Here is a 27327-nt window from a genome sequence, read left to right as displayed (position 1 = left end):
GAGTGGTTTAATAACTGCATCGTTTAGGGCTTATGGGGAGACACCTGAGAGAAGGGATGTGTTTACAATTTGTAAAAGATCAGTGGTCATGCAGTGTGAAATATTTTTGAAAAAATGTGTTGGTAGAATATCCAAGCAGCAGGAGGATGTGTTCAGATGTTTTCTAGATCTTCTTTGGTTAATTGAGTGAAATTGTGTCATGATATTTGAATGGATGTTATTTAAAGATGGGGACAACACATATCCTGTGGTTGGTGTGGAGCCACCGACTGCTTGTCTAATTTTCTGAATTTTGTCAGCAAAATAGGAGGCAAATTGATTGCATGCCCAGGTGGATTGGAGCGTAGCAGTTACCGACACCGGAGGGTTTGTTAGCCTGTCGACGGTAGCAAATAAGGCGCGTGTATTGTTATTGTTTTTGGTTATGATGTCAGAGAAGAAGGACTTTCTTGCATTTATAAGTTCCAAATTATAATTGTGAAGTCTTTCGTTATAGATACCACAATGAACCTGGAGATTAGTTTTTCGCCACCTGCGCTCAACTTTCCGACACTCTCTTTTCTCTATTCTGACCAGCGTGGCATTTTTCCAAGGGGATCTTTTCTTACCCGAGACAACCTTCACAACCTGGGTGCAACGGCATCAATAACATTTTTAACTTTAGAATTGAAGCCATCCACAAGCTCATTGACTGAGATGCAAGAGAGGGCTAGTGTGGAGGAGAACTTCTGAATAAATAGTTCACTGGTGTGCTCAGTGATGTAACGCTTTGACACAACCTCGGTTTGGGCATTTGTGTGTAGGGAGATTGCACTCTCAAAGAAAACATAGAAATTATCAGCGGGTGCCACATCAGTCACAGCAACCTTGGAAATGTCCAGACCTTTGGTGATGATTAGGTGATAAAGCACTAAGGAACTACGGCACTAAGGAACTAAGAAACTAAGGAACTAAGGCAGGCTTAACAGCCTTGTTCACCCCACCAGTAGTGGGTGCTCTGGGCAGCTGTGCTCCTGGAGGGTCCCCACCTGCCAGATCCTCCATGCAAACAGCTCCAGCCTCTCACCAGATGAATATGGCTGAAGATTTGAGTCAGCCAAAACACTGTACAATAGACTGCAGACATCTTCGTAAATAGCATCATCTGCACTCACAGTTTGGGATGCCATTTGCAATACATTTGAAATGTAATTAGTTTGCAATACTAGCAAAGAAAACAAGGACGTCTTTGAATGGCATTGCACTCCACAGCTAGATGTTTTTCACTCAGATAGAAGGAGATCAGGTTGAAAAGGATTTCTCAGTAACCATACCAAAGATGCCAGGTGGGGACACAGTGCCTACCCCAAGCGAAAGAGTTCAAATATCTCGGGGTCTTGTTCGTGAGTGAGAGTAAGATGGAGCGGGAGATCGACAGGCGGATCGGTGCGGCTGCAGCAGTAAAACAGGCGCTGCACCGGACCGCCTTGGTGAAGAGGGAGCTGAGCCGGAATGAGTTTCCTCCGTAGGGGGGCGGGGCTCAGCCTCAGAGATTGGGAAAGGAGATGAGTTTCCTCCATAGGGTGGCAGGGCTCAGCCTTAAAGATAGGGTAACGAGATGAGTTTCCTCCATAGGGCTCAGCCTTAGAGATTGGGTAAGGAGATGAGTTTCCTCAGTAGGGCTCAGCCTTAGAGATAGGGTAAGGAGATGAGTTTCCTCTGTAGGGTGGCTAGGCTCATTCTTAGAGATAGGGTAAGGAGCTCGGACATCAGGAGGGAACATGGAGTTGAGCCGCTACTCTTTTGTGTCGAAAGGAGTCAGCTGAGGTGGTTCGGGCATCTAATCAGGATGCCTCCTGGACGCCTCCCATGAGAGGTTTTCCAGGAACGTCCAACTGGTAGGAGACCTCGGGGAAGACCCAGGACACGCTGGAGGGATTATATCACCCAGTTTGCCTGGGAACGCCCCAGAATGAGCTGGAAAGTGTTGCGGGAGAGAGGGAAGCCTGAGTCAGCCTGCTGGGCCTGCTCCCACCAAGACCCAACCCTGGATAAGCAGCTAATAATGGATGGATGGCATACCAAAGACATCTTTTAATACTCTAGAAAGCGAGAATCACTCAATATCTTCTGCTCTAATAGTGTCCTCACTAAGCTAGTTCATTTAGAAAACTCAGTCAGTTTGCCACATTAAAATCCAGTAACCATTTCAAGATGTATCCAGTCATGATATAGTGGTGGAATTTGGTAGGGCCATCTAATCAATTTCAGAAAACATCCCAGTATGATTCAATGCAAAAAAGGTATCAAAATACTACTTTGCAGTTAAATATTTAACATTTAATCCAACACTTTGACATAATAATAATGACATCTTATTAATACAATTCAGTATATAAATATGTATATATCATGTAGCATACAGATAAGTGGTCCTGCACTTGACTGATGATTTCAAATGTATTGATAAATTCCCAAAACCAACGTAAAAGCTGTGTGCACAGGCACGAAAACGACAATTATGTTAGCTTACTCCTCGTTTGCATTAATAGAACACACACACACACACACACACACACACACACACACACACACACACACACACACACACACACACACACCACTTACGCTAAATTCCTTAAAACATACATATTTATTATAACTTTAACTAACCTTGTGCCTCTTCGGGGTGGTAATACCGTTACTGTTTCTAATTTGTATACAAAACTGACCATATTTTCCATAGCTTAAGACCTTAAATCCGCACACAATGCAACTTCCTTTTTAAGTCTGCAAGCCGCCTTCAAAATAAAAGCATCTCATCTTAAAACACACGCGACAAGAACGAGAGAACAGCAGAGGTGCGAGAGGACGTGCAGGAGAAACATATATTTTGCGCAGATATCCTATTATACAAATATTACTGGGTATATTCCATATTTCAAAAACACAAATATTGACAATTTGTATGATTTATTATTATTGTATAGAATTTTTTTTTGGGTTGGCTAAAGGTGGGGCCAGGCCCCATGGCACTCTATTGCCAGCCGCTACTGGTGAATGGTCAAGAAAACCAAGGCAAGTGATCAAATGCTTCTCTTTGAATTACTCTCAGTGCGCGGAACAAAAGCTCACTCTCCCAAGTAGATCGGCAAATCAAAGCTCTCAAGTCGAAATGTAAATATATAGGAGTATCTAAATATAAATATATATGAATTATATATTATATAATGATAATAGCAGGAGGTGTCGGGTGGGACAGGAAAGGAAATGAGCATTTAATGGGTGCAAGGGTTGCTGGTAACCCTTGTTCTGTCAGGTGGCTACACCATGAGCTTGTACGTGTCCTCCCATCCATGCAGACTGGAAACCACACAGCAAGGTTGGTGGAAACATGAAGGTAGACTCACGGTTCATGCTGGATGTCTGCCGTGTAACAAAATGATTTTCTAACCTTATGACCACTCAAAGCTCTTTCACACTACTTGTCATCATTCACCCATTCATACACTGATGGGAGGAGCTACCATGTAAGGTGCCACCTGTCCATCAGGACTATCTAACATTCATACACTGATGGGAGGAGCTACCATGTAAGGTGCCACCTGTCCATCAGGACTATCTAACATTCATACACTGATGGGAGGAGCTCCCGTGTGAGGTTCCACCTTAGAGATCTGTGTCTAATAGTCCTGCAGCCTTCTCGTATCATGTGTCCTGCAGCCTTCTAATGTCATGTGTCCTGCAGCCTAGTGTCTATGTGTCCTGCAGCCTTCTAGTGTCATGTGTCCTGCAGCCTTCTAGTGTCTATGTGTCCTGCAGCCTTCTAGTGTCATGTGTCCTGCAGCCTTCTAGTGTCTATGTGTCCTGCAGCCTAGTGTCTATGTGTCCTGCAGCCTTCTAGTGTCATGTGTCCTGCAGCCTTCTAGTGTCTATGTGTCCTGCAGCCTTCTAGTGTCATGTTTCCTGCAGCCTTCTTGTGTCATGTATCCCCTTGACCTAGAGAGCATGCACACACAGCAGAAGCAGTGAGCAGACTCATGAGCCGATAGGAAGCAGCAGCTGACATCACAACCTGCTGCTCTCCTCCAGCGAGTAGCGACCTCCAGACGCACACAAAAAACAACTTCAACTAAATCGTTTTTTTAAACATTTCTTCATTTATTTATTTAAAAAGATTGACAATTGTTGGTAAAAAACAGATTTTTGGATGATCTCTGTTACAAAACTGGTCCCACCTTCCTTCACTGCAAACCTAGAACACTATAACTCATCATTTGTGTGTCGGCTGCCTTTACAGTAGTCTGGAATCAAAGACAAGAGACACAAATATGAGGTTAAAGACATTAATAACTAGATACAGGATTCATTACAAACACACGGAACAAAACATGAGAGCTCATCTATCAATGTTATGAATATTACCAGATTTGTGTATTGAGATCAATTCTCGATGAATTTCTACAGCTTTATTTGAATAAAACAGATTACTCTTGATGTGAGGAGTGATTTAGAGGTCCTGTGTGGTGTCCTAGCTGAATGTGTTCATAGAGCAGCGTGTACCTGAGACTCTACTGCATAACTCCCGCTGCACATGCTCCACGTCCTGGCTGAACACGGAGATGATGTCATCCTCCAGCTCCTCCACGACCGACTCACACTGAGAGGAAAACACAAGCAGAACAGAGACTTGGCCTGGGGAAACCACACACACACACACACACACACACACACGCACGCACGCACGCACGCACGCACTCATTTGTTTCATATGTGTTGTTCCAATATTTCTGTGAATATAATTTTCTCTTTTACATTTTCAGTCTAAATCATTAACTGTATTTGTATGTACTCTATTTTCCTCTTATTATATATATATATATACATATATATATATATATATATATATATATATATATATATATATATATATATATATATATATGTATATATACATATATAAAAAGAGGAAATAGAGTAGAACACAAATTAATACTAGTAAAAATAATAATTCCTGTTTACATAATTGATTGCTGTTGAATCGACAGTCACACAGGGTCTTTCAGTTAACGACTAGTTGAAAGTAGCAAGTAGCAACATTTTAAAGAATTTAGGAAGATTTAAGATAGAGACAGCAGTCCTGCTCTGCAGAAGACCTACATGTCCTACTCTAGTCCACATCACAGTTCTCTCACAAATAAACTTGAATTCTGCACATTTGCACTCACTGCGAATTTCAGGGCGTTGGAGGCCTCGGGCCCGTCAAACTGGAAGTTTTTGAAGTCGGGGAAGTCCCCGGTGGCCCCGCTGCTCCTGGGAGCAAATCTCCTGTACTGTTTGTGCTGGGTGTCGGGGTCCACATGGAGGGCGTAGTCGCTCATGCTGTTGCACACCCCATCAAGGAGCTCGCTGAGGTGAGACTCTGAGCGAGCCAGAAGGACCTGGAAAACATGGAGACCAGACTGATCTGTTGGTGGTCTGAGGGGTCCAGTCTGGGTCTTTAGTCCTATGACATTCCTCTCATCTCCACAATGCTCCTATACCAACTCAAATGCCTCTGAATGTTGGGTAAACCCACATAGACCATGCTGAGATATGGATTTTTTTTTATTTTTATAACTAACCTATAATATTAAAAATACACTTCCAAATATAAGATGGCACATCTGACACTGCCATGGCAATCACATAACAGAAAGAGTTATCTGATGGTGAGAAAAGGAGCCTGTGATGAGAGGTCAGCCCTGTACACCACAGGGCTCTGAGTGGGTCAGCAGGGCGAGCCCTCATTACCGCTAAATTTTCTCCGTCCTCACTAACAAACCTCGCCCTCCAACTCTGACTTTTAACCTGAGCGCACACCCGCCCCACCTCTCCGCCCAAACCACCCGCCTCTACTCCCCCTTTGAGGACAAAACAGCGAGGCGGTGTTGTCTAGACGGGTCAAGACAGGTGCAGCCCTGCTCCCACCATCACCGGAAGGAGATTGGGTGACAGGGGTGACACCCCCGGGGATGAGGGGACCAGGACAGGGGAAGGGTGTGGGGGGAGGGGGGGTGGATCTTTACACCTCCAAGCAGGCTGAGAAAGGCCAAAGGATGGGGGTAGTTCCCTGAGAGAGGTGGGGTCAGTGGAGGAGATCAGGAGGCCTCCACAGAAGCCAAGTGCAGGGTAAACAGCTCCTTTTCTCAGCCTGCACTGCCTCTGCTGCTCTGCTTGGCCCTTTCATCCCGCTCCATCCTCCAATGATCAAAGGAGGAAATCTTCCTTGTCTCTTTGGTCAAAAGGTGGCCGGGTGGGTGTGGGGGAGGGTTGTGGGGTAAGACCAGAGAGGAAGAGAGGAGGGTTGTTCATCTTGTCGTGAACTGGATTTTGTAAAAGTGCAGATTTATTATTCCTCTTTTCAGAATTGACTGTGTTCCCTTCCGGGCCAAGCCTACCACGCGCGCGCACACACACACACACACACACACACACACACACACACACACACACACACACACACACACACACACACACACACACACACACACACACACACACACACACACACACACACACACACACACACACACACACACACACACACAGCCGCCATCTGTTTTCCCTCCTTTGCGTTCTCCATCCTTCAGCCTCTTCCTCCGCTCAACAAATAGTCAAATTGGGTCTAATCCGCCCGTGTTGAAGATCCGGCCCACCTCTTAACTTGGATTCATTCAGCACGGAGATCCCTTGAGCTTGACAACAGCGTTGTGCTGAGGAGGAAGGAAGTGGCCGATGAACAGAATGGGTTACAGCACAGGGCCAAAGGTCGGAGGCGGCACCGAGAGATGTAGGTCACGCAGGCCGATGACGATGAGGTTCACCCATCAATCACAATCTGCTTGTGATGACTTTGACACAGTGGTGACATGTCATCCACTGAGTGGGGACATTAGTGATTTGGTCTCTTCTAGCATATTTGCGGGGCTGATTGTTTTCATTATCTACTTTCTCGATCAATAAACCAATCTTTTGGTCTAAAAAAAGATGGATAACATGTTTTGTTTCTTCTTTCCTATTGTTAAAGTAGGAGAAGCAGCGAGTCGCTGCTCGTGAGAGGCTGGAACCCGCACAACACAAAGTTACTCATGCAACTAAGCCCAAATGAGAACGGACACCATAAGGTCTGCTTATGACTCTCATTGAGGCTTTCAACCAAAATACAATAAACCAAAATTTTGGTTTGCTTATTTGTCACAGAGACGGCCATTATTCAATTCTAACTTTTGTCTTTATATTCTGGTTTCTATTAATTATTTTTTAAGGTTTTAGAAATTTGCTTAAGTAAGATTGGAACGATGAGGCAGATCAAATGAAAGAGATAACATGGTTAACCTAGTTTAATTTGGTAGTTTTCAAATTGGAATAAATATATATATATACAAAATATAAATACACATATACATATACACACACACACACTATATATAAATATATATAAAGTACAGCCAAGTACCTTTTGTTAATGTAATTTAATGTCATAGTTGCCTGGCTCCTCCTGTTGAAGTACACATGTAAAGGATCAGCATTCTAAAAAGTAAAAACTTTCAAAAATAAAAATACACTAGTGTCAATCAGTAAAATGGATATATTAAGTATGAAAAGTGTAAAGTAATCAAATGGGAAACGTTTTTCTTTTCCAGAGATTTATATGATGATATGTGATGATACATTATTATTGATGCATTATTAGGTGAGTATCATTTACATGTTGCAGTTGGCCAAAGTGAAGCTAATCTGAACTACTGCATTTATTTCCCGATAGGACAGCTGCTTCTATGGCTGTCAGGTAAATGTAGTGAGGTAGAAAGTGTCCTTTTGTTTAATAAGCAGATATTCTTGTCATCAAACTACATCAGAACTGTTACAGGACATCACTACGGCTCAAAGGTGCCTTTTCTCATCAAATATATAAGACGGAGTTTGAAATTTAAACTCAAACTAAATCCTCAATCTCATCCAAACAGACAACTCCCCTGGCCGACAATAAAACCACGTCGGTCCATCTCAGCCGTGCTCGGATCGGAGTCTTTATCATGCCATGCTACAAAATGGTTTGGAATTAAACCCTTTCCTTGCCAGTCGGAGTCCTGTGAAAAGGAGCTGTCAGTCACAGTGTTGTTTGAAGAATGGGGCTGGGGGGCGGTGGTGGAGTGTGGAGGGCGGGGAAGGGGGGCGAGACCGGTTGGGCCAGAGAATAGGCTTCTCAGGGATGCTATCCTCCATTCAATTCCCATTGGATAGGGAGCCATTATTGCACCGCTGTGGACAGGGGCCTTTCAATTTCATTGTCCTGGTGTTATGGACCAATGAAGACCCATAAATTAATAATAATAATGATATTGTCATCAAAGCAGCGAGTGGAAGGAGAAGCTGAAATGTCATTTTGACCATTATGCCATTTAAATATATTAGTGAATAAGAAAGTTCCCAATAATGGTTTGATGATAGTAATATCACTTCATTATGGCAAGAGAGAAATAGTGAAGCCATTTGTAAGTAGCTGGCAATTTTGACTGTAAATGACATCCGTAGCTTAGCATTAAGCCATAGCATATAGCTGCTCAAGGATGGAGAGCAGCTCACTGTGGAGAGCAGGCGATGCCAGGCACAGTGCTGAGAAGTGATAGGACATCTTTTTGAAAAAAACGCTGCTGTATTCCCCATGAGTCCAATGACGAGATTAACATCCATCCAGAGTCAGAACGTGGTTAGCTTAGTTTAGCATGAGGACCTAAAGCAGGGGGAAACTGCTAGAGAAGATAAGTGCAGTAACTATTTCTCAGAGGGAGTTCAGTGATGGATCCGGTCCTTGAGGAAGAGTGTGATCCTCTGCACACCCCCTCCTTGAAAGCCCACCTGTTTAATCTGTTCACAATCAGAAAAATAAAAAAAAAAAGACAATAGTTAACCGTTTCTGGACCTAACAATGACTGTGTGCAACCATGTACCTGTATTTGGGTTACCCACACCCCACTGAGTGGATGGATACACTGGTTTAAGGAGGAGGAACTACTTCTGTATGAGCAACATACATTTCTGGTTGTGTACACATCAAACAATGCTGAGCTTCAGTGTTGTAGGAGGAGGACCACACCGTGCATGCACACTAATATCACAATATTCTTCTGAGGTCATGTAATCAACATATTCCGAATTAGGACTCAATTTGAATGTATTATTTTCTGTGGGTATGTTGATAATATCCAGGAGCCTACTTTGGTCATGTCTCCAGAATATTGTGAATATGCATATCAATTGTTTTTTTTTACTGCAACCTCTTGCCTGTTCATGGTCAGCACTGTGTTGTACACAAACCAACTAGCCAACAGTTTGCCTGGTCTTTTTTTTTTTTTTTACTGAAGAATAGTGTCAAGGGAACAGCACAGGAGCAACATGGAAAATGAGGGAAATGTAAAGTTACATAGTGTCGCTGTAGGACGTACACATGGTGGCGTTTGACTTAAATTACAGTGTGCATGGATATGAATGTAATATTAGAGGGATATTCATTCAGCAAGAATATTTGGTGCATGTCATTGTTGTCAGTGACATGACCCTTTCTGTCTTTTGTACATTCCTGTTTAAGGATTTAACAAACAAGAAATGGAGCATGTTGGTAGCTGAACAGTGACGATGTTTCTTGCTCTCTGTTATTCTGTTGAACTATTTCTTTAAGAATCAGCAGAGAGCCAACACTTTGTGGATTAAAAACCAGAATCAGTAAACTGCATGTCACTTCCCTCAGTCACATAATGTTGAAGTCACCGTTATGTTATGTGTCACTATGTCAGCAGGTCATTGTGCATCCTCTCATTCTCAATGCATGACTTCACACCGAACACCATGAGATCAGCTCACCGCTCCAACTAAGTTCAATGTCTTTGGAGGCCTTAAATGTGTCATTGTTGCAGCAGGCAGGTTTCACTTTTGTGCCGCGGAGCAGCCCCATGCCCCCAGGAAGTCCTACTGTGAGGAGGCCAAAGAGCAGAGACTTAAAACCTACAAATCCTCCTCACTGATGGCATCTAAGCTGTGACATCCCTCCCTCTCCGATTCACACTAGGTCAAAAGCTTCTGAAAAGGAGGGAGTCGGGAGGGCATGGGATCAAGGTTTGGCTTCTTCTGGTGGCTCAGTAACATTTGATTGACCAAACAATGCAACAGGTGGACGTTCGTGTCAGCTAAGGGCAAAGGAGGAGCTCCTCCCTGGAGGAACCCCACTATCCTGGCCGGGTGACTCCAGCAGGACAACAAGCCAAACGGGTTTCACCAGCAAGGCTGAGCTACAGTGAGCTCCACACACACACACACACACACACACACACACACACACACACACACACACACACACACACACACACACACACACACACACACACACACACACACACACACTGTGGGAGTGCAGTGGGATTTTGACACATTGACTCATTACATATTCCACACTAATAATGACATTTTACAGCACAGACTATTCTCTACAGATTGTTAAATCCCTTGAGACAGATACAAGTATAAATAAAACTGACTTTACACGACATGGGCAGGTGTGTTTTAAAACTGTTTACGATCTACAGTGTGTAGCACTCCGAGTTTCCCCTTTAAGTAAACATGTATGAGTATGTTCCCGCTGTGCTCCATTACAGAGCTTAACTACACTGTAACAAGTTTCTGTAGTTTTCACAGTAATATTACTGTATACTGGCCATATTCTTACTGTCGATCTCCTATACAGCATGTTGCTGTAGATCTGCAATGCATCATGGTCAAAAATAATTCCCGGGTGAATCTTAATATAAATAACTGTTGCTGTGAATCACAATACAGTCATTTTGAACGGGAATACACCATAATCCGTTTTAACATTATTTTCAACAGACAGAGGGGGAAAGCAACATTGTATTTCCTCCGTTGTGTTACACAAAAGATGACAGTAGACCAGCAGTTCCCCCTTCTACATCCCGACCGGGTTCACGCATCCCCAATCCCCCAATCCCCCACACCTTTAAAAAAAACCGCAACAGAGCCTATTTATAGCCGCATAAAATCGGACCAATGCGAGAACTGTTTGCTCGCGCGTGGCATTTGTTACAAGATTTAGTCCGCTGTATAAATTTCACTTACACAAGGCGTCACTTTTAAAGAGCAATAAGGATGGCGAGGACACACGCACAGGTTCAGAGGCAGATTGCATTTCACATTTATTTACTTAAACACAGTAAGCCACGTAAAGAACAAAGAGTGGCACATGATAGGCTCAGAAACAGATATAAATAAAAAAAGGAGGCTCCAGGGGTGCGCGCACCACACTTTGGGAATCCCTGGTGTAGACCCAACACATGAATGAGACTGCAATTGTTTTTGGCTGTTTTGTAACTCTTCCAATTTTGATCTAAAAAATGTAAGGGGCTTCTGACTTGCACTGGCATGCTTGGTGTTCAGGTGGCGGCGCAAATAAGAGGCTTCAGACAGCTGTTAGCCAGAACCTCACTGCACAACACGCACTGTGGCTTCGGGCAATCTGCATTGCCCGAACATATTTTCATGGATGTTGCTGAATGAATGAAATGACGTTAGGTGCACAAGCTAGGCTAGCTAGTGTGTACGTAAAAGACAGTCTGGCGGCCGGACCGGAAGTGCATCTATTTATTAAATTGTACGTTTTTAAATTGTAATTAAATGTAAATATTAAAAAGGGAATTTTTATGATTAAAAAAATCCTACTTATTTTTTTAAAATTATGTTTAATATTAATTATTACACCATTAGACCACCATTACATTTTTCCTCTTGCGCACCCCCTAGAGGCACCACACTTTGGGAATCCCTGCAGTAGACTATAACGTTGTGTGCCGATGGACACTTGCTTCTCTCGACGAGGAGAGGAAGGAGAGGCTTCTCTCAACATTTTGGAGCAAGAGCTACAACATTTCTGACCATAGTCCTCACTTCAACTTCAGCAACAGCAAGGTAACGAAGCTCATTATTATTCCTTCATATTTCCTTTTTGCCAGCAATTTGCAACTGTACATTAATTACAGCATTAAGTTCAATTCAGTTCAATACAATAAAGTCAGTCATGGACTTTTTATTGTACTATTACTTTTTTCCGTTCAAATTGTTTTTATACTTTTCCCCTTGACCTGAATGTTTTATTGCTTCCAGTCCTTGAATTTGACTGTTTACTGTCAAATTAATTTAAAACATGTTTAAATTGTTATAACTTGAAGAAAGAGGAACATTTAACATGTTGTATGTTCAAGAATACCATAAAACATGTTGTTGTTTACAATTAAAAACAAAATGTAAATGTTTTATTTAAAATGTTCAAATATTAAAATAAATGACTTTTGAAAAAAGCTGTGTCTTCATTTTACAGTATGTAAGTATTTTACAGTATTTATTTACAGTATTAAAATGAATACAGTGATGCATGTTACAGTCTAGGATTTGCTGTAAACTGTACACGGTTACAGCATTTTCATAACTACTGTACTGTAATAACAATGACGGTACTGGGATTATTACTGTAAAAATTACTACAGTATTCCATGTGTACTGTGATTAATTTTACAGTAAGCATACTGTAGAATATACTGCAGCTACTTAATTGCTAATTGCTGCCAGCTACTTACTGTAAATTCTACAGTAATCTTGTTACAGTGTAATCTAAAAAGGACATTTCTGATTTCCGTCTGACTCCAGATGAAATCTTTTGCCATCAAAATATGTTTTTTATTCATCAAATGGTCGGGAAATAATGGGGTTGTTCAACACTATGCTCTTCATGATATTATAATACATTTGAAGTAATTTGATTGAACTATGGGTGATTATTCAATGTAATAACATCTGTTATCAAAAAGACCCCACAGCACAAAGTGGTGCAATGGGGCAACTTGTCACATCATATGCTTTCCAAAACATCTTGGATTTTGGATGATTGATGTGTGGGGTCACGGAATGGTTATGACGACAACAACAACAACAACAACAAACAGGTCTCACAGGTGTTCGGCCTTTAATAATTTAGAGAGACAGGCAGCACCACGAGGAGGCAGAAGACGGGAAGCACCACGAGGAGGCAGAAGACAGGCAGCAGAAGTGCTTCACTGCACAGGAGGCTTGGGAGCTAGCTTTGAACTCTGTTGTGGAAAAGTATGACCAGGAGGACAATGCTGAACATCATGAGGAGGAAGAATCAACTGATGAGGAAGATTCAGGGTCAGAAGCTGAAATGGAAGAAGTGGAGGAAGAGGACCCTGCTGCAATAGAAGAATATTTACAGTCAAAGGATGAAACATTGATCTGGTCTTCCATCCCTCCAAGTGACAGAGAGAGCAGCGATAGAGACAAGCCACCATGGACCAACCGCATATTCAAGGTCTCATATTGACATGAAGTCCACTCTTGACTTGTTTCTGCCCACGCCTATTGAAGACGTGGTGCTGAACATGACAAACAAGGAGGGGCAATAAGTGGAGCAAGATGGATCGAGTGGACCTGCAGGCATATGTGGGTGTATTGTTTCTCGCTGGTGTGTACCGATCCACTAAAGAAGCTATAACTAGTTTATGGCATGCCGAGTGATACCATGACACTCAAGATGTTTCATAAAATCTCAAGAGTGATTTAATGATAAAGACACAAGAGAAATTCGGCGTACACGAGACAAACTTGATCCCACTGGAGACGTTTGACAAGTGGGTGTCTCTCCTGCCGTGGATGGACGATCCAGGCACTGATGTGACTGTGGATGAGCAGCTGGTCCCCTTCAGAGGTCGGCGTCTGTTCAAACAGTTCATCCCGAGTAAACCAGAGAATAATATGGGATATAAAATATGGGCAGCATGCGATGCCAGGTCCAGCTATGCATGGAACATGCAAGTATACACTGGCAAACCTGCTGGTACGCAGTCAGAAAACAATCAGGGCATGCAAGTTGTCTTTGACAGAAGGTCTCCAGGGGAAAACAATCACCTGTAACAACTTCTTTATTTCACATACTCTCGGCCTGCAGCTGCTGAAAAGACAGCTGTACATGGTGGGGACAGTACAGAGGAGTGAGCCTGAGCTTCCCCCTGCACTGGTGTCAAAACCAGACAGGGCTCGGTTCTCATACAGTGTAAGTTTCTTCACCAAGACCCATGCTCTGGTGCCCTATAAGCCCAAAAAACAGAAGTGTTCTTCTGATGATTGCCAGATTGGTTATGGAGATCCAGCAGTTCTGCTCCAGCTCGACCTCTGCAGCAGCTGCCCATCACCCAAAAGGAGGAGGTGAAAATTCTGCCCTCGCCAGATTGATCTCAAAACATGGAAAATGTGCCAAAAATGCAATGCATACATCTGCAGAGATCAGGCCATTACTACATGCCTAATATTAGTAATTAGTAGTATTAGTATGTGCACATGGGTCAGACCTCAAGTGTTTGTTTAATAAATGCTTAAAGACATTTAAGTTTCACATTTCATTTTTTTTCTCTAAAAAGGAGATTCAAAGATTAATTGCCATAACAAAAAGCATACATCCTGGAGAGTAATTAGTGTTTTCTGAGATACGTTCAAAAAGTAATTCCATCTCATACTGAGCAGCCCCTTTAAGAACATCGTGTATGATGTCAAAGGAAATATGATCATTGGTTCGTTCCTCGGCTCCGCTAGTCGATGTGTCCTTGGGCAAGACATTTAACCCCAAATAACTTGTAAATTGTAGCTGTGCCTTCAGTGTATGAATGTGTGTATGGATGTTAGATAGTCATGATGGGCAGGTGGAATCGTAGCCCCTTCCATCAGTGCATGAATGGGTGTGAATGTTGTTAGTCCTCATTTATTTATAACCATTTTGCAAATAACTACTGAACTGGTGACAGTCAGGTGACTGCTTAAGACTTTTGCTCTCACTCGCTTCTACGATCTCTTCACGTAACAATCAACTCACACTTTGTCTGCATGAACTTTGCCTTAAATAGAAAAGTATGGGATTTGGGCTCGAATGGCTGATGATCTGATGAGTAAGACGTCCTAAGAACTATCTAAGGACGATACCAATGACAACGAGTTAGCCGCAATGATTGACTCGCCACTACGACAACAACTTACTTTTATTAAAAGGAGCAAGAGATTTTTTAACTGTTCTATTGAAATGGGTTGTTTTTTCGAAGACATTAACTTACCCTTAATATCCGTATTACCTAAACCCGGTAAAGATCTGATTATATGCAGCAACTACAGACCCCTGTCTACCCTTCCTACCGAGTTAAAAATGTTTGCACGCATTTTGGCATCCCGCCTTGAACCACATATGACTAAATTAGTTCACTGTGACCAGGCGGGCTTCATTAAGACATGACTGGCTTCTGATAACATGCGTCGCCTTTTGCATGTGGTGAAAGATAGCGCGTCCCCTAGTGCTGTCCTTAGCTTAGATGCAGAAAAAGCCTTTGATAGGGTTGAACGCCGTGGCGGGCCTACCTGCGCATTCAAATCACTCTATCAAAGTAAAACAGCCAGCATTTCACTTACCACATGCCCGTAATCCTCTGTGCGAAAGGCGTCATCAGTAAAATCCACCAGCAAGTCATCAGTAAATCCACCAGCAAGGTAACTTTTTTGGTTCTAGGTAGCAGCTAGATGTTTGTAGAAGCTTTGTGCCCCACTGACGAATCACAGCGCATGTTAATGGTCACGCTGGGCCACTGACCAATCATATACATCCACGCCATTTCGCAGGCCCTGCACGTCAAAGAATCTGCCCATCTTGTCAAACTAAAGATCTGATATGTTGACGACCATGACAATCAACCACAACGTCCACTCCCCGTGTACTTTAATCTTTAAAGGCCTGCTTGAACTGCTTTGCTGACAGAGAAAAAATGTGATTTAATGAAAGACTGCAGGCAGTGCAACAGAGGAAGACAAGGAGATATGCAATGAGAAAATAAATAATAATTATAATACATGTAGGGTATTTGTGAAAAACAATTAAATTATAAAATAGCTATAACTTTGTGATTCTGTTTAGGCCAGCAGTGAAGGCTTAGCAGGACCTGACAGCCCACCACTGGTTGAATGGGATTTTCTATGGCAGTGGTTCTCAAACTGTGGGGCGTGACCCTCTAGTGGGGTGCGGAGGTATTGCAGGTGGGGCACGGGGGAGAGATGCAGATTCTTAGATTTAAAAAAAATCCTTTATTAATCCCACAGTGGGGAAATTATTTTCTGCATTTAACCATCCTTAGCGATAAAGGGGCAGTGTGCTGCTGTGAAGCAGTGGGGCTTGAGTGTCTTGCTCAAGGACACTTCAACATGCAAACTATGGGGAGACCAGGGATCGAACCGGCTACCTTGTGGTTTCAGGATGAACACTCTCCCCATGAACATGATAACTTTACATAGTACAAAAGTACAAAGTACACGGACATAAAACGTCATAAGTAAATGCATGGCGAAATATCTGTTCTTTCATGGAAATGTTTACATTACGCCGTTAACAGGTTACGCTTGCCCGACTCGCCGATTCTTGCCATTTTGCTAAAAGCCTCCATGAGATCTCTGTGAGGTCGGCATTTCTGATGTTGCGTCTCTCAAAACAGAAAACAGATCTAAGATCAACATTGAGCATGAATTGAGAGCGGCCAGCCACAATATGTAATTATTTTGCCAAATATTTGTTATTTTTTTTTCACAGATAGAACTTTATTTGCATTGTTCTGACAAAGTGATTGCACATGTTATTAGTTTGTCTGATGGAGCAATTTAGCTTACTTGAAAGGGATTTCAATTTTCTTCATTCTATTATTTGAAAAAGCACAGATGGAGGAGTCACAAAAAGTTGGACCATTTTGTTACAATTTTGTTGGGGCAGTGGGCCCCGCACATTTTTCTTCTTCCAAAGTGGGGTTTGACAGAAACAGTTTGACAACCACTGATCTATGGGGACTATTGGAAAGATTAGGATTTGGACAAACTTTCTAAAATTGATCCAACTACTTTATAAAAATCCAATGGCTATACAACAGCTGTCACATCACACGTTCTTCATCAAGGCTGCCCCTTTAGCCCCTTTTTATTTGCTGTCACTTGAACCACTTGTTCAAATTCTAAGAGAACATCTATCTATCTTTCCAATAACTTTCAATGACACATAGTCATATCATTTCCTTATGACGACATTTTATTATATGTTGAGATGTTGGGTCCTTGTCAGGTTATACAAGTAATTGGACCAAATCAGCTCTTTTACCATTAAATGAACATTGAATAGTTCCCTACCTTCTGACATTCTTATTGTTAAACATTTTAAATACCTTGGAATTTAAATCTTCAATTCCCTTTATACAATCATCTAAAAAAACGATATGGGCATTAATAAATCGATTGAATCTGATCTTCACAGATGGAGTCGGAGTTCAAAATCACTACAGGCTCAGGTCTCAATTGTGAAGATGGATGTTCTACCAAGAGTTCATTTATTTGCATCTTTGTTACCACCTCATTATTGGAATAAACTTCACTCCTTAATTTCCAAGTTCATATGGGGCGGGAAGCAACCATTTGTTAAGATGTCCACACTACAAAGGCATAAAACTAAAAAGTGGTCTTTCAGGGCCAAAATTGTAATATTATTTTTGGTCTTTTATTTTTAGACCACTCTCAATGTGGTTGAATCCAGAGGCATCGTTATCTTGGAAAACCAATTGAAGAAAATCTTGCCTCACCACACAGGTTAGAGGATAGTTTAACTACTAACTAAGTACTCTCCCTTGGCCCAATTATAGTACTATCAACATGGCGTATGGCTGAAAAAGAGACCAAAACAAATCTCAAATGGCATTTCGACACCACAATTTTTAATAACTCTATTTCTTACCGGTGGGGCCCCATTTGCATCATCAACATGGTCAAGCAAAAAGATACACAAACTAGCAGATATCTTTATGAGAATAGTTTGAGGTCATTTAATGATAGATGTGCCTATGACATACATCATTCTTTCTTTCTTTATCTACAACGAAGATCATCACTTAAAGCATATGGGTTACCATGGAATGATCCTCTGGGATCACATCACCTGCATTCTATTTTGAATACACAAGGCCAAACCAAGGGATTAGTATCCAAACTGTACTTTTCTGTATCTTCTTATAAACATTATATATTATTGGAAGGATGTGTCAGATCCATCATATTACAAATTTTCAGGTCACTGCTGACCTCTTTTGGTTAAATCCGTTCAAGGTCTTATGAGTGTACGATTCATTATAAAAGCAGGTTATGGAGACTTACTGCTTGGTAAAATCTATAAAATGTCATTCCAGTACCACGTAGTCTCAGCTCAAATTGTTGCTATTCAGGCCACCACTGACCCATAGCCATCGCTGGCTGGAGCCACACATTACAAGCAGGACATTGCTGTCTCAAACCCATCGCTGGCTAAGATTTAAAGAAAATAGATAGTTTGATATAAATTCATGTGAAAACAATTAATAACAGACCAGATGAAAATAAATTAACAGGTGGAGGGGACAGGGACCATCTGATCTGTCAGCCCAAGAGGAGAGATCAACACAATTATTGGACAAGCATCAATAAGTGGATATGCCAGCAAGGACTTTCCCCAGATGTAACTAATTTCATACTTGTAGAAAGGCTTCCTCGAATAGTTTGAAGTTTTTTTTGCATATCTAATTATTCTGTATTTCTGCCCAGATAAAGATCAGGCTACAGTAATAATAGTAGAACTATTAATACTACTATATACTATTTGTAAAAATACTGTAGTGGCCATTTGTCCCGTAAATCAAATAAATAAATATAAATTAAAGAAAATAAGCCAATATCAAAAGCCACTGATGCACCGTAGGTTTGGTTAAATGACGCAGCCAAAATAACGCAGGGTCCAAGTGGGAGTCCGGTTTTATTGCAACTCAAAATAATCAAACAAACAAATAAACAAACAAAACTCCCCATGCTGCCTCTCCCGTGCTGACCTGTCGCTGTCGCTGCTGCTGGCTGGTAAAAAACCATAGGCCTACCCAGGTGCATCCCGGTCCTGGACCCGCCTACTCCTTTAAGTACACCAGGTGCCCACAGCATTACCCAATTAACAAACTAAAACCTACGTAAACAACTATAAATAAACAATACCACTTGTGAACAAAAATAACTTATATTGTTAGTAAATAGCTCCTACAAATACATTTCAGTGGTGGCTGCGTTGTTTCCAATTCATGTGATCCAAACGTTTCCAATAACTCCCAAGTCTTGTGAAGAGCAAAAGTCAACATTTAGTGAAAGAGATCGATGTTATCATATCCAAAATTTACATGTTTTTATCTCGAAATATAAATACATATTTGGTTTCACTGCTGCATTAACATGGTGGCCTCAGAGCAATCTAACAGCACCATACATTACATTTACATAACCACAATAGCATCAAATCATATTTTCTTTTTTTGTGTGAAAACGTCAAAAGAAATGACCACAGACATTGGAAAATGTGATGACAAATGTGATGACATCCAAACGAGGATGAAAGGGTGTCAATTTCTTTATTATTCATCACATTTGTTCAACGCACTAGTAAATTTAATTTTTGGAATATTGTTGTCTCTTAAAGCTTTCTAAATGAATGGGTTGTAATACGAGCTGCTTCTGTTCAAAAGGTGTTTGTTTACGTTTAGACAGCCGGCCGGGTCTTTATCATGTGTGGCTACACATGGTCTGAGGCAGTTCTAAATTACTTTGTATTAAAATATTGATGAATCCTGGATTAGTGCGTAAAGTGCTCGTAACAGATTTTTGCTTATGCCCTGTTTGTGAATCAGGCCCAATATACTACGATCTTTTCTTTGGTAAGACAGGTTAAGGACACCATTTATGAACACTGTTCTCATACCAGAAGGGTGGCTACCAGTCAGCTAGTGGGACCTGGTCCAGTCCTGTTTATTACTTGCACACAGCATTCAGGGCAGCCATCAGTGATTAAAGGCCAGGAGATGAATGGCAGAGCTGTGGCCCTCATGATAGCCCGGTCCCTGGGCAATAGGGGATGTGACCTCATTAGACCAGGAACAATTCCCTGGATCCATAGTCTCACTGTGCTCACACAGCACATCTCTCTCTCTCTCTCACACACACACACACACACACACACACACACACACACACACACACACACACACACACACACACACACACACACACACACACACACACACACACACACACACACACACAGAGGAGACTTCAGTGATACCTCCACATCACTAATACAGTACCATGTTCCAGTGGTTTAAGCCCAGTGTGCATAATAGGGCTGAAAGATTAGGAACAAAATTATGATTATTTGGACTGATATTGCAATTGCTATATGTTTTGCAATATTAGAAGAAATTATATATTTTCATCATTACTCTCTTTTTCATTGAAAAAGATTATTCAATTATTATGGTGTGATTTTGTGGGGATCAGACAAGTTTTTTGAGTATGTAGAATTGATGTGTAGACCGAGATATCACTGCAGGCGTTCTTACTGTCGGCTGATTCAACGCAAATATTTTAAGTAATAAGAGGAAGAGACATTTTGTTTCCTCGAGACAACGGCAATGAAAATGTCCCTTTAGGGCTTCCGTAGTGTAGGCCAAATTGCCAAGTCAATTCAATTTTCATTGTGCATATAAGATAAAAAAAGTGGGAGCTTTCAAATTACCAGCAGACTTAACTGAAAGTGTGCTTAAAAATAAATTAGTGTTGAGAAATATGGATTTACATAGTATCCCCATTCTCATGTTCCTGATTTGGTACTGCACTTTCAAAATGTCAGGGAACTCACAAAAGACAGAACTACAACAACACTGCTCAACATTTCCCATAATGCAACTAGATGGCATATTTAATCATAATACTTAGATTTTATATCGCGCTTTTCCGAATACTCAAAGACACTTTACATAGGAATCACTCACCCACTGATGAGAGGAGCTACCATGCAAGGTGCCACATTAGGACAATCTAACATTTATACACCGTAGGCGCAGCCAGAGGTGTCAAGTACAAATACTTTGTTACTTTACTTAAGTAGAAATTTTGGGTATCTATACTTTACTGGAGTATTTATTTTTCAGACGACTTTTTACTTCTACTCCTTACATTTTCACGCAAATATCTGTACTTTCTACTCCCTACATTTTAAAAATAGCCTCGTTACCATTTCATTTTGGTTTGTTTTATAGGCAAGTAGTTATCATGTCTTCCGCTCCATGAAACGCATGTTAATGCTCAGTAGTACACATACTTAACGTTCTGCCGTCCCGCGGGCGTCCTTTACTGGACATTCTAGTGTACACTGTACCCCCTATTTATAGTTCGGTACGAGTGCCATATGTTTCTGGAAACCTATGATTCTTGTGATTCCAGCTGTTCAACCCGTTTCAAGATCAGACCACCACAGCATCTACAAACAAGACTTTTGTCAGGCAACAACAAACAAACAAACGATAGCAAAATCCAGGCAACTCACCAATGATGCCTCATATTTATCCATAACATTCCAACAAAACCTGCGTTGTTACGTCGTAAAGGTCCAATAAAACAAAATTCCATAAAATATTTAGTCCAAAACACATGATTACATCCATAAATATCCACCAACTGGTGTTGCATCATTTCATATCAGCTGGAAGATATGAAAGAATAACGTTTTGTTTTTAGAAAAAGCAAGTTTGCATGAGAGCACAGCTACAAACGAAATCTAACGTTTCCAATTAAACCCCACTTGAACCAAAAGGAGCTTCATGTCCTGACTGACAGGCTACATTACCCAACCAGAAGCTATGTTGAAGAACAGAGTCAACCCCTATTACGACTCAGAGGAAAGGTGTTTCGTACAGCCAATGAAATTGCCTAAAAAACGAATAGCAGGAAGAGGGGGGGCAGGTAATCCCAACAGCCTTCAATTTGATGAGAAGAGACAGTTGCTGATAGAGCTTCAGTTTGGACTTGAATTAGCATGAAAATGCATTAATACTTAATTTCTCTGTGTCAGCAATACTGGTAGTAAATATGAATAGTACCTCTATAGGTTTGCAAGACCATAAGCCTTTTTAATATATATATATATATATATATATATATATATATATATATATATATATATATATATATATATATATATATATATAGAATATGTTCAGTCTCAAAATGAAAAAACACCTAGACATTTCATTAGAAAAGCATGTGTAAAATATTCATTTTCTGTGATATTGTTATCTGCTTTTTACTTAGACTAAGACTTAATGTATTTGCATTGTAATAAAATGTGATCATTTTCAATGGGTATATATGCAGCTGAAACGGGTAGCCTAGTGCATCCCACATTTTTCAACATAACATTTTAAAACATTATAGTCATTATGGCCTTTAGAAAAATTATTGTTTTGGGGGGAGGTGGGGTAGTGACGCGGCTTAAGAGTTTGTCCTTGATGGAAAAAAAATCCCCTTACATTACTTTTAAGTAGTTTTGAAACCAGTACTTTTACACTTTTACTTAAGTAAAAAGCTTGAGTTGATACTTCAACTTTTACAGAAGTATTTTTAAACCCTAGAATCTATACTTCTAATGAATACTTTTGACACCTCTGGGCATAGCTACGGGAGAAATGTAGGGTTAAGTGTCTTGCTCAAGGACACATCGACATGGGCTAGCGGAGCCGGGGATCGAACCATCTGATTGAAGGACGGCCCTGCTCACCACTGAGCTACAGTCGCCCTCATTAGATCTACCCTGCATGTTAAACTCCACACATCCCTATAACAGAATAGTTTGTCAGACTAGACAAAGATCCTCCAGAGCCACAGAAGACATCATACTATTATAATAGTGTGATGTAACATGAAACTGGTGGAGTTCACCTTTAGACAATGTTTTAAACTAGAGTTGGCTTTCTAATGGATAATCCAACGAGCCATGTAATCACAGAAAGAATTGCATGTATTGAATAACTAATGACATAGGAATAACTAGATGATGAAATACTAAACAACTGATCTGTAACCCCTGATGTTACTCTCGCTTTCTCCTGCTGCAAGTTTTTGTACTTGTGTATTTTCTCTAAGTCAGTATTTCCACTCTGGATGTGCTTTGTCCTTAGGGATCCTGTACTAGCGCCTGTTGACATGCCACTGAGCTGCTGTGGTCAAGTGTGAACCAGCATATACTCCAGTCCCTCAAGTTCTCCAACAGAGCTGGAGGAGGCAGTGTACTGTACCTTTTTGTCTTTCATGGTTCCATCGGGGTTGAGTCTAAAGCCGCCGACGTTGATGGTTTTCTTTGGGTCCACTTGACTGATCGAGTAGTTCAGTTCATCCACAAGTGCCTTGCATGCTGGGAAACACAGGTAAACCTCAGTGTAGCTCATATGGAACATCAGTGGATAGGGTACATGGTTGTTTAAAAGGCCTTCATGTCACTATTAAACTAAAGTGACTCATCTGATGAACTGCAGCAGGTGTCTGTCCAATACACTCATACTTCAGATGACACTGACTTTCCGACTATCTCATACAATATAATATACACAATGCTAGCTGAAAGTAATGACAGAAGTTCAGCCAGTCTCACGACTCTAAAGCTTCATCATGTTTACTTGGGATGAAGATGATTGGTGAACCCAATTGACTTGGGATTTGTAATCAATATTTTAATTAAAAACATTACCCAACTAACTAACTAAATATATATATATATATATATATATATATATATATATATATATATATATATATATATATATATATATATATATATATATGCCAAAAGTCTTTATGAAAGATAAACACATATTGTAAGTATTTTTTTAAAGTATCTCTCAAATATGGTTATTAAAAGGACTGTGACCACGACATTGGCAGTGTTGCCTGTTGACCAACGTATGCACTGATACAATAATACGATGATGTGCAAATATTTTCTGATGTTAGACAGTACACTGTAGGCCTTCCACAGATACTTCCTAGTTTGACGTTGTGTTAGAGTGTATACTGAGCATATTACAGACGTTTAGGTCCAGCTGCTTACAGCTTGACCTTCAAATAGACGATAAAAAAGGCAACACACTGCATCCCAAGAGGGGGGATATTTACTGTACATTACAATATACCAATGCTGCATCCTGCACATAATAAGTAAAGACCAACCGACCAGATTGTACAGTGTGCACTGATGAGTCCTGTAGCCAGAGTTGGAAATATATGTCAAAGCAGCATGATAAAGGGGGTCAAGTAAGGCCAAAGTAGTTTGAATGCCAGACAATTCCTCCATGAGGCCATATGGACAGAAACATGACTTTATCTTCAGAAGAAGCAGTGTCAACTAGACTGTTTTACTGAGAGTTCCAATGTGATACTTGAAATATTATATGTTTTAGTCCAACCAAATTCCCGGATAATATTCATATGTATCAACAAACTGAAAACCGACACCTTCAAGGGTGTTACCAGAGAGGGAATGGACCTCAGTATTACTAGGAGTTTTGTTTTCATTGCAAAGTAGTTTCAAATCAACGAGGGGATGCTGCAATGAGTTAAAAAAAAAAGCACATTACACACCTGACACACTGCATGTCTGCTTCCAGTTAGAACACTGATGACTTACCAGAGCAGTAGAGCTCCTTGTCCCTCTTCCCCTGGCTGCTGCTGGCGAAGACAGACAGCACTATCACAGCCATCTGAATAATCCATGAGGCCATATTGATAACCTAACAGGACAGGCAGACAGTTATACTGACAGTGAGATAAGATTGTAGCACAGTACATGCCATTATGATGTCTTTAATAAAGGGAATTCAAAGAGCAAAATTACCTTTTTTCCCCCCATTCAACTGAATTATTTCGCCAGCCCATGAACAGATCTCTCAACTACAACTCCCAATGTGCTTTTCACAAACAAACAGCTGGAAACAGATGCTTACGGTTTTGAGAAATTGGATTTTACAATTCGCAGATGAAATCATTTCACTTTTGGACACAGGAATTATAACACTGTCATCAAGGAGGCATTTGGAATTTGCTACTGCTCCAAATTGTGCTTCTGACTGGTTTCTTCTCCATAGCAACAAGGGCAGAGGCTCATGGGTATTGTAGTATTTAGAGCCATTCCCCAAAATGACCAAGGCCAAACCTGATTTGTTAGAAACAAAGTGTACATAATTCAAACTGCTATGAACATGAAACTATCCCGCAGAGTCCTGACTTTGTGTTTAAAGACAAAACTAGAGACTCATATATATATATATATATATATATATATATATATATATATATATATATATATATATAACATATTACCCCACTAGAGAGCTCATAGTACCATATTACTCCACTAGAGAGCTCATAGTACCATATTACCCCACTAGAGAGCTCATAGTACCATACTACCCCACTAGAGAGTTTATAGTCCCATGTTACCCCACTAGAGAGCTGCCCTCACTGAATGCAGGGCTACTTGTGGTTCCTAGAGTCTTAAAAAGCAAGATGGGATTCAGAGCCTTCAGTTATCAAGTTCCTCTTCTGTGGAACCAGCTTCCACTTCCAGTCCGGGGGGCAGACACAGTCACCTCATTTAAGAGTAGACTTGAGACGTTCCTCTTTGATAGCTTATAGTTAGGGCTGGCTCAGGTTTATAGTTAGGGCTGGCTCAGGTTTGCCCTGGTCCAACCCCTAGATATGCTGCTATAGGCCTAGACTGCTGGGGGACATCTTAGGATTCACTGAGCTCCTCTCTCCTCTTCTCTCTCTCTCTTTCCTTCTGGATGAATCAATGTCTCTTAATGCACATTACTAAGTCTTTGTGCTTCCTCGCCTCAAGTTACTATGGATTGTGGCCGTCTGGAGCCGGTCCTGCCTCCTGCCATGGCGGCCCTGCTGATGCCCCTCCTCTCTACCTCCTTCTGCTTCGTGGTTATCTGGTTCGTGGTCCATGCCTACTACTCATTATATGAATAATGTCTGTCATATTCATGTAATGTGCTGTAATTCTGTACACATGACATAGATTGCTTCTGTCCATCCAGGGAGAGGGATCATCCTCTGTTGCTCTCCTGAAGGGTTCTTTCTTTTTTCCCTGTGTTTTTTTCAGTTTTTTGGGGAGTTTTTCCTGATCTGATGTGAGGTCCTGGGACAGGGATGTTGTATGTATACAGATTGTAAAGCTCTCTGAGGAGAATTTCAAATTTGTGATTCTGAGCTATACAAAATAAACTGAATTAAATTGAATTAAAGTGGCCTGCATTGCCACATGCACGCGGACAGGTGACACGGTGTCACGCATCTGCAGCCTCTTCATTTACTTGTTAGCACAAGTTCGGCTCGGTTCCTCTAGCCACCGCAAACACAACTCTAGTTCATTCGCCTGTGAGGAGACCCCGGGTCCTGAACCCGGGTGCTGAAGTCCAAAGAGAGCAACAGGTGAACTCAAATGAAGTAGCGTAGATCGAATGAGATTCGAACCCGCAGTGCTTTCTGTTTTGGGTGCACACCGAAATGTGGGCCGACGCGAGACAAAACCGAAAACCTATTTCATTACGTGTTTGCGGCGACGAATGTTGGCCAGTACGCGAGACCACATTCAATTGCTAGATTTCGCAGTGGCGTACCTCCTGTACATAGCGAGGCAGCGGGATAGCTGCTCGGCTAGCAGGTAGCCGTCTTACCGGGCTTGGAGAGCTCGCTCCGGGCAGCGTCGCGGGGTTCAGCGGTGTCGTCCCGGTCCAGCGAGGAGCTGTCATCAACTACTTGGACTGGACATGCTTATCTCACCACAACTTACTGACAGCTTCAGTCAAGCTACGCTGCTGGTGTTTTATCTTCCGGTCGTGACTTTCAAAGTAAAATATTTATTGAACAACATGTTGCAATATTGAGTATTACACTATACTGTAATACGGATTGAGATCACACCGAACATGATGAAGGTAAGTTACAGTTACTAAAAATGTATTTTCCAAAATGTGCTTCATCCACTCCTTTATTATCCAGGCCTACTGCAGACAAGACGGGTTCTGCTTTAATCTGGAAGCCGCCGGGACTTCTCTCGTCGCTGCGCCTCGCTCCTCCGGACTTGACGGGCTGTCAGTGGCGGTGTCGCGGTGTCTGTACGTGCCCTGCTGCCGTGGAGCCACGTCCAGGAGGCGCCAGCCTGGCCAACCAATCAGGGTCCGAGCTCACGGAGCACGGACCAATCACACGGCTACGTGTCTGGCGGCGTGTTCAGGACACGAGTAAGGACATCTTAACTTTCTGCTC

General features: G+C 41.5%; 1 protein-coding gene across 1 annotated transcript; it reads right to left on the bottom strand.

Moving 5' to 3' along the window:
- Positions 1-4128: 4128 nt before the first annotated feature.
- Positions 4129-26851, bottom strand: cnpy1 (canopy FGF signaling regulator 1). The gene is made up of 6 exons (XM_079231555.1): positions 26736-26851; positions 24680-24782; positions 23295-23410; positions 5208-5420; positions 4543-4639; positions 4129-4283 (listed from the first exon to the last, which is right to left on the bottom strand). Exons 1-6 carry the CDS (start codon positions 26808-26810, stop codon positions 4243-4245), a joined length of 645 nt encoding a protein of 214 aa, XP_079087681.1. The 5' UTR covers positions 26811-26851; the 3' UTR covers positions 4129-4242.
- Between the last annotated feature and the right edge of the window lie 476 nt (positions 26852-27327).

The sequence above is a fragment of the Taurulus bubalis genome, assembly GCF_910589615.1.
Source record: "Taurulus bubalis genome assembly, chromosome: 1".
NCBI lineage: Eukaryota > Metazoa > Chordata > Actinopteri > Perciformes > Cottidae > Taurulus > Taurulus bubalis.
The sequence above is the reverse complement of the archived record's forward strand: the minus strand, read 5'-3'. Positions and strand labels throughout refer to the sequence as shown.

Excerpts from the sequence above, each read along its gene's own strand:
- cnpy1 (XM_079231555.1), bottom strand. The coding sequence starts at position 26,810 with ATGACAGCTCCTCGCTGGACCGGGACGACACCGCTGAACCCCGCGACG. Across the intron at positions 23,411-24,679 it reads CAAGGAGCTCTACTGCTCTG|CATGCAAGGCACTTGTGGAT; the intron begins GTAAGTCATCAG and ends TGTGTTTCCCAG. Across the intron at positions 4,284-4,542 it reads GTTATGCAGTAGAGTCTCAG|ACTACTGTAAAGGCAGCCGA; the intron begins GTACACGCTGCT and ends CTTTGATTCCAG.